The sequence below is a fragment of the Schistocerca piceifrons genome, chromosome 5, assembly GCF_021461385.2.
Source record: "Schistocerca piceifrons isolate TAMUIC-IGC-003096 chromosome 5, iqSchPice1.1, whole genome shotgun sequence".
In the NCBI taxonomy this organism is placed as follows: Eukaryota; Metazoa; Arthropoda; class Insecta; order Orthoptera; family Acrididae; genus Schistocerca; species Schistocerca piceifrons.
Genome location: NC_060142.1, coordinates 337825116 through 337840182, shown reverse-complemented (window position 1 = coordinate 337840182; position 15067 = coordinate 337825116). Strand labels below are relative to the sequence as shown.

General features: G+C 39.7%; 1 protein-coding gene across 2 annotated transcripts in view; it reads right to left on the bottom strand.

Annotated features, from left to right (window-relative positions):
* Positions 1-1192: 1192 nt before the first annotated feature.
* Positions 1193-15067, bottom strand: part of LOC124798285 (ankyrin repeat family A protein 2-like) — a 49697-nt gene continuing 35822 nt past the window's right edge. The window contains exon 5 of one of the 2 annotated variants that reach the window (XM_047261611.1): positions 1193-1523. In XM_047261611.1, coding sequence (XP_047117567.1) covers positions 1480-1523 — 44 coding nt within the window. In that variant the 3' untranslated portion in view covers positions 1193-1479. The remainder of the gene's footprint in view (positions 1524-15067) is intronic. The other variant, XM_047261612.1, reaches the window with a different exon arrangement.

The following is a 15067-nucleotide window of genomic DNA, read 5'->3' as shown; positions in this document are numbered from 1 at the left end:
ATAACCTCACAAGATTACATCATGCCAACAATGAACTAAAATTTCCTGCCTAACAGCCAGGTGGGCATGAAAAGTGAAACCAACTACTCCACCTTACTGAAATAAAAATCCCTAACTTGCAGAAAATTTTCTATCTGTGGTTTAAGTGAAAAATGAGTTTACTAAACTTGTGAAAAATATGATAGAAAGAAATCAATAACAGATATGAGATTAGCACAAAAAAGTACTCCAATAAAGAAAAAAATTATGCAAAAATCAAAACTCGTGTTGCTTGGTATTATCAAAAGCTGTAGCAGCAGACAGATGGACCACATTGCAGTGTATCACTTCACAGTTCAATGATGGACAACAATAACAACCACAACAATAATTCATGAGCTACCAACCAGGACTGCCTCCACACTATTGGGTACAGAAGCCACCACCCCACACATATACCTCTGCTCACTACCCACCACAGGCCTCAAAGATTGGCACAGGGAAAGAAACACATCAATTGGATTCTCAAGGTACGGAAAAAAATCAGTTGGACTGTTGAGTCAGTGTACAGACTGGTGCATGCTGAAGTGAAGGTATCATTATGTGACGAGCACTGGTTTAGCAGACAGAGGTGGTATTCTCGCGTAAGAAATGAAACGGATGCATTTACTATTATCTCTCAACAACAAATAATACAGCACTCTGTTGTTTAATCAAATACACCTGAGAGTTTGGTTACAGCAGCTCACAGATGATCCATACCTCCAGAAAGACAACACACCATACCTATCGTTCCTAAACTGTGCCAGAATGATTAGAGGATATGAGAGTGATTATGTGGCTGCTCACAACACTGGTCCTTCATGCTACTGAGCACAACAGAGATGTCACTGAGCAAGATATGCAACTCTTGGAAGCATTTCTAATCACCTACCCTCAGTTGCAAGTGGTGTGTGTGGAGTCACAAATTAGGATGAATTATCAATATGTTTTTGTCTCGTGAACTCCGTGGCATGACACATCACCACTGTCATCACAGTGAAAATGGGTACTACACACTACAAGGTAGGTGTGTCTACTTTAGTTGTACATGGGTGTAAACAAGAGTTATTTTCGAGTCAACAATGACCTGAACTATTAATGACGAAGACATTCCCTGAGACAGAAATCAATAAGAAATAAATCAATTCAAGAAGATATGTAGAGGTCATCATCACAGGATATAAATGATATTTTATTGAAAAACAACAGTTAAATATGTTTTTACAACTTTGCTTTCCAAGCAGTTTCATGGAAAGTTACAGGTACTTTCATTGTATCTTCTACAGGCGTCTAGAAATATATATTACTTCACATGATAGCCAACATAATTAAACTATACAGAATTAAAAGTTCAAACAACACAAAAATATTCTTTCAACACACTAAGGTACTTTGTACACATAATTTGTACTAAAAAACCACAGAAACTGCTTCCCACTGGCCCAACAGCATGACTACTCAGTTGAGTAGTGTCAATATATGGTTTTCAATCACCTGCTGTGCTGTGGACAATGAAAATAAATTTAAAAAACAATTTAGTATACACTACCTCAGGCTCCAAATACAGCCAATGAATATACACTGAAGAGCCAAAGCAACAGGTACATCTGCCTAATATCATGTAGGGCCCCCGCAAGCACGCAGGAGCACTACAATACATGGCATGGACTCAACTAATGTCTGAAGTAGTGCTGGAGGGAAGTGACACATTAACCCTGCAGGGCTGTCCATAAATCCATATGAGTGCAAGGGGGTGTAGATCTCTTCCGAACAGCAAGTTGCAAGGCATCCCAGATATGCTCAATAAAGTTCATGTCTGGGGAGTTTGGCAGCCAGCAAAAGTGTTTAAACTCAGAAGAGTGTTCCTGGAGTCACTCTGTAGCAATTCTGAATGTGTGGGGTGTCACATTGTCCTGCTGGAATTGCCCAAGTCCGTTGGAAATCACAATGGACATGAATGGATGTAGGGCATTAGTCAGAATGCTTCCATACGTGTCACCTGTCAGAGTCATATCTATATGTATCAGGGGTCCCAAATCACCCCAACTGCACACGCCCCACACCATTACAGAGCCTCCACCAGCTTTAAAACTCCCTTGCTAACAAGCAGGGTCCATGGATTCATGAGGTTGTATTCATACCCGTACACGTCCATCTGCTCGATGCAATTTGAAATGAGACTCGTCCGACCAGACAGCATGTTTCTAGTCATCAACAGCCCAATGTCGCTGTTGGCACGCCCAGACAAGGTGTAAAGCTTTGTGTTGTGAGTCATCAAGGGTACACAAGTGGGCCTTCAACTCTGAAAGCTCATATTGTTGATATTTTGTTGAATGGTTCGCACACTGACACTTGTTGATGGCCCAGCACTGAAATCTGCAGCAATTTGTGGAAGGGTTGCACTTCTGTCAAACTGAACGATTCTCTTCAGTCGTCATTGGACCCGTTCCTGCAGGATCTTTTTCTGGCTTCAGCGATGCTAGAGATCTGTTGTTTTGCCGGGTTCCTGATATTCACAGTACACTCGTGAAATGGTTGTACGGAAAAATCCCCACTTCACTGCTACCTCAGAGATGCTGTGTCCCATCACTCACCGCTGACTATAACCCCACATACAAGCTCACTTAAATCTTGATAACCTGCCATTGTAGAAGCAGTAACTGTGCCCTACACTTGTTGTCTTATACAGGTGTTGTTGACTGCAGTGCCCTATTCTGTCTGTTTACATATCCCTGTAATTGAATACGCATGCCTATACCAGTTTCTTTGGAACTTCAGTGTATAATTATACACTATATAATTATGGTATATATATTTATATTATATATTTATATATAAATGAGAAATTACTGTTAGACCAAAAGGAAAATATCATTTCCAAAGTTTTCTCAGCCTTACTGATTAATGGCGTACTTTGAAGTATACAGCCAAGTTGTTATTTCCATTTTTGCAAAATATTTTGACAATCATCCCAGTCATCGTCTTCAGATGCTGTTATGTATACTCTCTGCCTAGAGTCAACATAGACTGTCTGACTTGTGGAATTCCTGGGTCACATCTTAATTACTCCACAATATTTTAGCAAACAGACTTATTGCCATCTTCAGGTGGTCCCTAATGACTGCTCCTATGCTACTGTTGGCATCCTATATATGTCAGCTGTTAGTCTTCCGCTCTGCACCTGTTGCTATCTCTGCGGCTGCTGTTGTAGGTTATGGTTGTGGTGAGGGGATAATGGTGCCAGGCTCTGGACACTGGTCTCCAGTGCCGCACTATCGCTGTCAGGTGTGGACCTTACTGCACGGAAACACTTTTCTTTCTGTAGGCTCAGTGCAGGGTTCCACATATGGCTCATTTGTAGGCCACTGTTGTTGTTGTTGTTGTGGTCTTCAGTCCTGAGACTGCTTTGATGCAGCTCTCCATGCTACTCTATCCTGTGCAAGCTTCTTCATCTCCCAGTTACTACTGCAACCTACATCCATCTGAATCTGCTTAGTGTATTCATCTCTTGGTCTCGCTCTACAATTTTTACCCTCCACACTGCCCTCCAATACTAAATTGGTGATCCCTTGATGCCTCAAAACATGTCCTACCAACCGATCCCTTCTTCTAGCCAATTCTATTCAATACCTCCTCATTAGTTATGTGATCTACCCATTTAATCTTCAGCATTCTTCTGTACCACCACATTTCAAAAGCTTCTATTCTCTTCTTGTCCAAACTATTAATCATCCATGTTTCACTTCCACACATGGCTACACTCCATACAAATACTTTCAGAAACAACTTCCTGACACAAATCTATACTCGATGTTAACAAATTTCTCTTCTTCAGAAACGCTTTCGTTGCCATTGCCGGTCTACATTTTATACCCTCTCTACTTCAACCATCGTCAGATATTTTGCTCCCCAAATAGCAAAACTCCTTTACTACCTTAAGTGTCTCATTTTCTAATCTAATTCCCCCAGCATCACCCGACTTAATTCGACTACATTCAATTATCCTCGTTTTGCTTTTGTTGATGTTCATCTTATATCCTCCTTTCAAGACACTGTCCATTCCATTCAACTGCTCTTCCAAGTCCTTTGCTGTCTCTGACAGAATTACAATGTCATCAGCGAACCACAACGTTTTTATTTCTTCTCCATGAATTTTAATACCTACTCCGAATTTTTCTTTTGTTTCCTTCACTGCTTGCTCAATATACAGATTGAATAACATTGGGGAGAGGCTATAACCCTGTCTCACTCCCTTCCCAACCACTGCTTCCCTTTCATGTCCCTCGACTCTCATAACTGCCATCTGCTTTCTGTACAACTTGTAAATAGCCTTTCACTCCTTGTATTTTACCCTCGCCACCTTCAGAATTTGCAAAGGAGTATTCCAGTCAACATTGTCAAAAGCTTTCTCTAAGTCTACAAATGCTAGAAATGCAGGTTTGCCTTTCCTTAATCTATTTTCTAAGATAAGTTGTAGGGTCAGTATTGCCTCACATGTTCCAACATTTCTAAGGAATCCAAACTGATCTTCCCCAAGGTCGGCTTCTACCAGTTTTTCCATTCGTCTGTAAAGAATTCGCGTTAGTATTTGCAGCTGTGACTTATTAAACTGATAGTTCGGTAATTTTCGCATCTGTCACCACCTGTTTTCTTTGGGATTGGAATTATTATATTCTTCTTGAAGTCTGAGGGTATTTCGCCTGTCTTATATATCTTGCTCACCAGATGGTAGAGTTTTGTCAGGACTGGCTCTCTCAAGGCTGTTAGTAAATCTAATGGAATGTTGTCTACTCCCGGGGCCTTGTTTCGACTCAAGTCTTTCAGTGTTCTGTCAAACTCTTCACGCAGTATCATATCTCCCATTTCATCTTCATCTACATCCTCTTCCATTTCCATAATATTGTCCTCAAGTACATCGCCCTTGTGTAGACCTTCTATATACTCCTTCCACCTTTCTGCTTTCCCTTCTTTGCTTAGAACTGGGTTTCCATCTGAGCTCTTGATATTCATACAAGTGGTTCTCTTTTCTCCAAAGGTCTCTCTAATTTTCCTGTAGGCAGTATCTATCTTACCCCTAGTGAGATAAGCCTCTACATCCTTAAATTTGTCCTCTAGCCATCCCTGCTTAGCCATTTTGCACTTCCTGTCGATATCATTTTTGAGACGTTTGTATTCCTTTTTGCCTGCTTCATTTACTGCATTTTTATATTTTCTCCTTTCATCAATTAAGTTCAATATTTCTTGTGTTACCCAAGGATTTCTAGCAGCCCTCGTCTTTTTACCTACTTTATCCTCTGCTGCCTTCACTACTACATCCCTCAAAGCTACCCATTCTTCTTCTACTGTATTTCTTTCCCCCATTCCTGTCAATTGTTCCCTTGTGCTCTCCTTGAAACTCTGTACAACCTCTGGTTCTTTCAGTTTATCCAGGTCCCATCTCCTTAAATTCCCACCTTTTTGCAGTTTCTTCAGTTTTAATCTACAGTTCATAACCAATAGATTGTGGTCAGAGTCCACATCTGCCCGTGGAAATGTCTTACAATTTAAAACCTGGTTCCTAAATCTCTGTCTTACCGTTATATAATCTATCTGAAAGCTGTCAGTATCTCCAGGCTTCTTCCATGTATACAACCTTCTTTTATGATTGTTGAACCAAGTTTTAGCTATGATTAAGTTATGCTCTGTGCAAAATTCTACCAGGCGGCTTCCTCTTTCATTTCTTCCCCCCAATCCATATTCACCTACTACGTTTCCTTCTCTTCCTTTTCTTACTACCGAATTCCAGTCACCCATGAGTATTAAATTTTCGTCTCCCTTCACTATCTGAATAATTTCATCATACATTTCTTCAATTTCTTCATCATCTGCAGGGCTAGTTGGCATATAAACTTGTATTACTGTGGTAGGCGTGGGCTTCGTGTCTATCTTGGCCACAATAATGCGTTCACTATGCTGTTTGTAGTAGCTTACCCGCACTCCTATTTTTTTATTCATTATTAAACCTACTCCTGCATTACCCCTATTTGATTTTGTATTTATAACCCTGTATTCGCCTGACCAAAGTCTTGTTCCTCCTGCCATCTAACTTCACTAATTCCCACTATATCTAACTTTAACCTATCCATTTCCCTATTTAATTTTTCTAACCTACCTGCCTAATTAAGGGATCTGACATTCCACGCTCCAATCCTTAGAACGCCAGTTTTCTTTCTCCTGATAACGACATCCTCCTGAGTAGTCCCTGCCTGGAGATCCGAATGGGGGGACTATTTTACCTCCGGAATATTTTACCCAAGAGGACGCCATCATCATTTAACCATACAATCAAGCTGCATGCCCTCGGGAAAAATTACGGCCGTAGTTTCCCCTTGCTTTCAGCCGTTCGCAGTACCAGCACAGCAAGGCCGTTTTGGTTAGTGTTAGAAGGCCACATCAGTCAATCATCCAGACTGTTGCCCCTGCAACTACTGAAAAGGCTGCTGCCCCTCTTCAGGAACCACACGTTTGTCTGGCCTCTCAACAGATACCCCTGCATTGTGGTTGCACCTACAGTACGGCTATCTGTATCGCTGAGGCACGCAAGCCTCCCCACCAACAGCTAAGTCCATGGTTCATGGGGGGGTGTAGGCCACTATCTATATTAATTAGACCATCTCAGACTCAATTTCTGTAGCCTCTCTAGTAATGCAATCCCAGAAGGAGGAAAACTGCCCATGTATTTTGACGTTGCCATAATCAATGGAATGACCAGTTTTTATACTATGATTGGTGTTGTGGACTGGCAAGACAGCCAATCCACTAGGAGGAAGCCGAAAGGCACGCGTTTAAGCTCATGCAGGCTGGCGTGAGGTCTGGAACAGGACAAGGTAATGAGACTAGCAAAAATAGTACGTAGCTGCTGGAATACTTAACTTTAATCCATAATTGGTGAACATCGCTCTTGACGGTACATGTTTTACAGCATCAATAGTAACTGGTAATGGCGCCTTGCTAGGTCGTAGCAAATGACATAGCTGAAGGCTATGCTAACTATCGTCTCGGCAAATGAGAGCGTAATTTGTCAGTGAACCATCGCTAGCAAAGTCGGCTGTACAACTGGGGCGAGTGCTAGGAAGTCTCTCTAGACCTGCCATGTGGCGGCGCTCGGTCTGCAATCACTGATAGTGGCGACACGCGGGTCCGACGTATACTAACGGACCGCGGCCAATTTAAAGGCTACCACCTAGCAAGTGTGGTGTCTGGCGGTGACACCACAATTGGCTATGGCTGATTTGGTGGACAGGTGTAATTTGGTATAGCATCTATAGTCACAGCATCTCTCTTCCACCATGCGTACAGTTTTCCCGTTGTATGCTTTGACACAGTGGCAGGGAATTTGGTAGACGCCTGGTTTGTGAAGGCCTCAATCACCCTTCACTAAGCCTAATAGCATCCAGGTTTTAGGTGGTGGGCAACATACACGTTTAATATTATGTCGCTCCAAGATCCTGCTGACATAATGTTAACTGTGAATTTCATCCACACCTTAAAACCCTGACACTACTATGCTCAGTGAATGATGATCTAAACCTTTGCAAACCAGGGGTCTGCCAAATCCCCTGCCAGTGCAGCAAATAATCCATTGGAGAAATTGTATGCACAATAAAAGGGAAATTCTGTGAACAAACAGGTCACACCAAATTACACCATATCACCAAATGAGCTGTGGCTGACCATGGTATGAAAACTGGCCATTCTATGGATTACAGCAACACCAAATCACTTTGGCAGTCTCCATCTTTTCTGGGATTGTGTGATTAAACAGGCCATTTAAATTAGGGTTCATGGTGGTCTCATTAATAAAGATAGCGATCTGCGACTGAGTCATGTGTGGAACCCTACACAGAGCTTACAGAAAAAAAAGCATTCCTGTACAGTGACATCCACACCCAACAGTGATAGTGCAGATCTTGGAGATCAGAGTTGGGAGCCGGGCACTGCTACCCCCATCACTGCCACCAGCCACACATATAGCAGTTGGCCTGGGTGATGGAGGAAGTAATGGCCATCATATATAAGACACCGACAGGAGCAGAGCAGCAGTCACTAGGTATCACCAGAAGTTGGCCACAAGTCTGTTCGCCAAAATAATATGATACGACTGGGCCAGACACCCGAGTTACGAATACATTGGAAAAAACATCAGATGGGACTGCACAGTTGGAGTCCAGGCAGTGAGTACACATAACAGGACAACTTGAGGCATCTGAAGACATCATCTCTGCCGGTCATTGAAATAATGTGCAGAAATGGAAACAACAACTTAGCTCTACATGCTGAAATACACCATTAAAAGGAAAATATTTGCATCCTTGGACAATTAATGTTTATTAAAATGAAAACTTTCAAATGAAATACCATAATGGTTTAAAGTACAATCCATTAATCACCTTTGTGTGTGTGTGTGTGTGTGTGTGTGTGTGTGTGTGTGTGTGTGTCGGTGATCTGTCATCTCAAACTCAAACACAGTTACAACACAGGAACATATTTCCATTCACATACAGTTGATCAACATGTGGCCCATAGGCACACACATCTCACAGCACAGACACTAGATCAGCTTTTGAGCTACTATTCTTTTTATAATGTAAATCCTCAATCTCACAAACATAACCCCACAAACATCCGACAATGGGTGTGGCGCCAATGTTACCATGGTCACAAAGTGGGAATGTTTGGGTGTCCATATAGTTGTTTGTGTGTTTGCTTGCACCAGAAAAAGAGCAGTAGCTTGAAGCTGGTTAAGCCTCTGTGCTGTTATTTGTGTCTACGCACCATACACGAATGATTACTTTTTCTCATTATTATTTATTTTTTCTATCCCTGAATTTCGGTTATTTTAGAGTTCAATATATTTCATCATTTAAGAGCTGCCAGTCACTATGCATATAACAATAAGCCCACAGATTCTTCTCTTAACAACACTTTAATTGATCTACTAGTTTAAGAGTGATGTCATATCCACAGTTCTCACATCATAGACATTGCAGGATATCTAGCAATGTGGTTCCACAAGGATGTGTTTATGAATGGGAATATGCAACATCCTTCCTAATTCAATTTTTTTACTAGCTGATTACAGAAAATATAATTTCAGCACACTTAAAAATGGACGAAATGTTTCCTCAGTTTTAGTGATCAACAGTGATGTGAACGATTGAGATATATGGGAAACAGAGCAATAATGACAGATATAGGAATTTGCAACAACAGTGGAGATAGATTTGACACACAGATTAAGATTGCATTCAGCACAGTACAAGGCAAATGCCACCATTATGCTGCAACATTAATATACCTTAGAATTGTCTTATCAAAAACACAATACACAGCCTTAACACTTAAGAGCCAGTACATGTAAAAATACAAGGTTTGGCAACCTGCCTCAAAGTATCCTCTTGTTATCTCACCAGCTATATTCATGGGTCAAGGTCATTATGTGCTGTACAGAGTGATACAACCGCCAATGCAAGGTCTCATGAGTAAATGACAATAGCAGATTTACAGCCTGCCGTGGATCATCTCAGCTCACTTGTCCCAATTCACTGATGTGTAATACATGCCCTCCAGTGGACTTATTCATGATGACCTTGCGATACTTGGTTACTTTTTGGATACTGATTACAGACAGGTCTATTTTCCTTCACTCTTCGCTTTTTCATCTGACTGCATGTTGAGCTTACTGTCAGTGCCCTGATGGCATAAGCATACACCCAGAGGGTGGTTCATATTAAACTGCTTCCCAGCATAACCAAGGTTTTGAGTTATTCAGTGAATCTCCAGAGTACTTTAACAGTCTGAGTACCAATTCTGAACACAATTAACTGTGAAGGCATGCTGCAAATACTCCATGTTTTAATATGTTATTATTAGTTAGTTAATTAAAATATTATTTATTTATTTATTTATTATTGTAAACAAATATTCTTTATGTGTGTTTTTATTTTAATTACTGGTTTAGTTATTCATTTTCGTTGGTTTCGCTTAGTTCCTTATCTCCTTTTATCTTTACTCTCCTGAAAACCTGGAAAATATAAATATTTTGTTTTAATAACCACAGGAGAGCAAGAGATGTATTCCACCACAGTGGCAATCTCAGAGAAATTCCTCATCGTTATCTGCTCCACCTGAAATCTCTAAAACCTTTACTTGCTACGCATATCGTTTGGCACAACTATGCTATGTTGTTTGATGAGTCTGGATGATAGGTCCAACAATTTAGCAAGTTATTAATTCAGAGATAATCTCTCGACCAATTCTGACTGTGGAAAATGCAGGTTCACACTATCGTTCCAAATTTCACCTCCGAGCGATCTACATGTTGTAATATCTGTACCGTGATAGTTAACTAATTTCGGTATGGAGATATACAGACCTTGAATACTTGGTGTTAATTACTGGATTTTTTTGTGCAAAAAACTATTTGAAGATTTACTACGACGGTAATCCCAAAAGTAAGGTCTCCTATTTTTTTTATGTACACAGACTTGTTTATTTCTACAACGGTTTACATCAGTTTACAGCTTGAATGTTTAGCTATTTTTTGACATAATCACCATTTCTGTCGGTGCATTTTTGTAGACACAGTGGCAGTTTTTGTATACCCATGTCATACCAGCTCACCGCCAAGCTGTTCACAAAGTTATGAACATCTTCTTTCACCTCATCGTCGGAGCTGAATCACTGTGACCACAATTAATGCTGACAGGTACTGTGAGACTCTGAAAAAACTCAAACGGGCAATTCAGAACCAAAGAAGAGGAATGTTGAGCAAGGGCTTACACATTCTCCATGACAACACTTGCCCACACATTGCTCGGCCTACCGCTGCTCTCCTTCAGCAGTTCCAATGGAACATAATCACCCACCCACCCTATAATCCTGACTTGGCACCCAGTGACTGTTACCTGTTCCCTCGGTTAAAAGAACATTTGGCCAGAAAGCAATTCAGCACCGACAACGAGGTGAAAGAAGAGGTTCATAACTTTCTGAACAGCATGGCGGCGAACTGGTATGACATGGGCATACAAAAACTGCCACAACATCTACAAAAATCCATTGACAGAAATGGTGATTATGTCAAAAAATAGCTAAATGTTCAAGCTGCGAACTGATGTAAACCATTGTAGAAATAAACAGGTCTATGTACTTATAAAAAAATATGAGATCTTACTTTTGGGAGCAAGTTATTAATTCAGACACAATCTCTCGACCAATTCTGACTGTGGAAAATGCAGGTTCACACTATCGTTCCAGATTTCACCTCCGAGCGATCTACATCGATCTTAAAATAAAACCCGTGTGCTAAATTTGTAATAAATGTGCTGCATTCTGTAATTAAATTAAAGAAGAAATGCATCCATATTTCTACATAACATTATAAGAATGAAATGGTAAGTACTTAAAGATTTGCCAAAAATGCCCGGGATTCTGTGTCATGCACGTTACAAAGGGCACCAGACTGAAAACTGTTAATTGCCAAGAGATATCCACCTCTAGAAGTCTTTTATTCTATTTGGTTCAAAAGGTGACAGGATTTATTATTTTCCATGATTTATATTTCCTTAATTAGTGTCCAGTACAAACAGTGTTGTTGAACAAGCAGTTATGCAACATATACTGACTGTAATTTTACAGGTGTATTTTCTCAACATTCTCCTTAACTTGTTTACATATTGTTTTCTGACAGGAATCCTACAGTAGGAGGAAGAATAGATAAGAGAGTTACAGTAGATCGTGGGCTTAGTAGTGGAAATGAGACAGAAAAACAGACTAAATTCCACAATAAATTCCACCTAGTAATAGCCAAAACACTGTTAAAAAATCACAAGAGGTGGAAGTATACGCGGACAATGCCTGGAGTCAAGGGAAGATTCCAGATGATCAGACATATTCTATATCAGGTATTGCATTGCAAGGTGTACCGACAAGCACATTCGTACTGAATTTACAAATGATGGAGAGTACACTGAAGCTTAAAAGAATCACTCAGAAGAATCAGTGTGGAAAGAAGTACTGATGAATTATGAGTGAGTGAAATTCTCTAAAGCAGTAAATACTCAGATAATGAATACCACAAAAAGAAGAATGGACACCTCTAAATAAGGTAGTCACAGAAATCAGACAGCCAAATATAGGTGTAATAAAGGTAACTGCCAAGAAACTTTGGGTAACAGAAGAAATCCTTCAACTGATTAATGAAAGGAGGACATACAAAAATGTTCAGAAAAAGACAGGAGTACAGCAGAATGAGACACTAACACTCAGCAATGAAATAAAAAAAGAGAGGGCAGGCAGGGAAACCAAGATGAAGAGTCTGCAAAAAAAAGTGAAGAGAGTGAAACAGAAATGATTTTTGGAAGGACTTATTAGCATGTTGAAATGTCACAATACCTTCAATGGAATCAAAATAAAAGGTGTCAACATTATAAAACTGCAAGAGGAATTAATTGTTAAATGTAGGGGAGAGAGCAGATAAGTGGGAAGACTATGTTGAAGCCTCTACAAGGGGGAGGAACTGCCTGATAATGTGATAGAAGAAATGGAAGTCAATATGAAAGATGTAAGGGATCCACTATTGGAGTCAGAATTTTAACAGATGTTTGGAAGACTTGCGATTAGATAAAGTAAAAGGCGCAGACAAATTTCTTTTGGAACTTCTAAATTCATTGGGTAAAATGGTAGCTAAATGCTATTTAGGTTGGTCTGTAGAATCTATGAGAATGCAGACAGATTTTCAGAAAAATATAATCCCACAGATAGAAAGAGCAAATAAATACAAGAGCTGTCACACAATCAGTTTAATGCCTCATGCATCAAGGTTGCTGACAAGAATAACATGCATAAGAATGGAAAATAATTGAGGACCTGTTAGGGGCAAACAGTATGGCTTAAAGAAAGGTAAACACAACAGAGAGACAGTTCTGATGTGCTTGAGAATGAAAGCAAGACTTATGAAAAATCAAGACATGTTAATTGGATTTGTCAATCAGAAAAAACATTCAACAATGTGAAATGGTATAAGATGTTTGATATTCTCATGAAAATAGATCGCAGAAATAGGGAAGCTGGACAGCATACAATATGTACAAAAACTGGGACGGAAGAATATGAATGGAAGATCAAGAATGATGTGCTTATATTAGAACAGGTACAAAATAGGGATGCACTCTTTTGTCTCTACTGTTCAATCTATATATCAGGAGAGCAATGATGGGAACAAAAAAAGTTCCAGAAATTGAATTAAAATTCAGGGTGAAAATAGTAAGATGAAATTGCTATCACCAGTGAAAGTAAGGAAGAATTTAAGAGCTATTAAATGGGATGAACAGTCTAATGAGCACATGCTACTGATTGAAAGTAAATCAAAGAATGGGGAGTAATAGAAATCAGGTTAGCGAAAAACTTAACATCAAAGTTGGGCACCATGAAGTATTTTAAGTGAAAGAAATCTCCTCTTGGACACAAAACAAAACTTGACAGACCAAGCAAAACATACACAGAAAGCAAACTAGCTCAAGAAAGAGAATTTTCCTGGCCAAAAGATGACAACTAATATCAAACTTCAGCCTTAACTTGAGGAAGAAATTTCTGAGACTGTACATTTGGAGCACAGGATTGTATGGAAGCGAATCATGGACTGTGGGAAAACCAAAAAATAAGAGAATCAAAGTGTTTGACATGTGGTGGTATGGAAAGATGCGGATCATTGGGTGGACCTTTAAGGTAAGAAATGAAGACTTTCCAGGAGAATCAGCGAGGAGAGGAACATGTGGAAACTCTGATGAGAAGACAGAACAGAATGATAGGATAACAAGAGTAACTTCTGGTACCAGAGTAAACTGCAAAGGGTTAAAACTATAGGGGAAAGATAGAGATTGGAATATACAAATTGCTGCGAATGTTGGTGGAAGTGCTAAATGAAGACCAAAGAAAATCATTCCCCTTATCTGTGTTACTCAAAGGAGAATGCTTTTGGCACTGTGGGTATGCTTCTTTGGTGGCCTCTGCAGCAGTAAATTTTTGATAGCTCATGACACTTTCCATGATAACGTTATACACACCAAGGAGTCAACAAATTAAAATAAAATTCTTAGGCATGAAGCATTTTCTGTAATTTCTCACCTCATATTAATGAAGTTAAAAATATCATGCTTTGAGAGGGACACAACATTGCATGCTGGTGAAAGTCAGTGAACTTGTAGAAGATATGTTGCTAGAAAAATGGAGAGTATATAGAATAGGTGGAAAATAGTGTCTAGTAAAAGATATAAAGTAAAGTTACTGTTGGTGACGCAAGATGGTGTACAAACATAACAGGGGTAATGTGAGAATAGTATTAGGACATAAGGGTGCAATAATTAAATCAAATTATCCACCAGGGTTTTTATTTCTTCTTTCTGTATCCCAAAATGGAAAAATTCTCCTGTCTCAATATGACATTTTCTGATTTTTAATCAACCTACCAATATCATTGTTCATCTTTGCACCCCTCACACTCACAAACCAGTGTGAGCTTACTGTTGTCCTACATTGCTGAATATTTGAACATTTAACTAGAACGCTGGCACTAGTAGTCTGGACTGGGACATTGTCACTGGAGACGGGCTGTGCTGATAGCAGTGGTGTGAGGCAGGCAGTATGTGTTGGACCTGTGTTCATGGCAAGATAGTGAAGCATCAGAATCTAAATTGTGTTACATGGAATGTCATAATAATTCTGTTGACATCATAAGGTTTGTTGTAACGTGGCTTGAATGTTGTGAAGAACTGGGTGGAAATATCTTATAGAAGTGTGCTGTATGCACTAGTAAGCAAAAAGTGCTTTCGCTGGTAGTGTTTATGTATGCATGGTCATTTGTTACAGAAGTATTTGTGGCTGTATCAGTAGCAATAGCAAACTGAACTGAGCCTCCTGTGTGGGAATGTGTTAACTGATAGTACAATATCAGTAGTTATAAACTTTACTGCAGTACTAGGTCACAAAATAGTCTCTATTTACTTGTCCA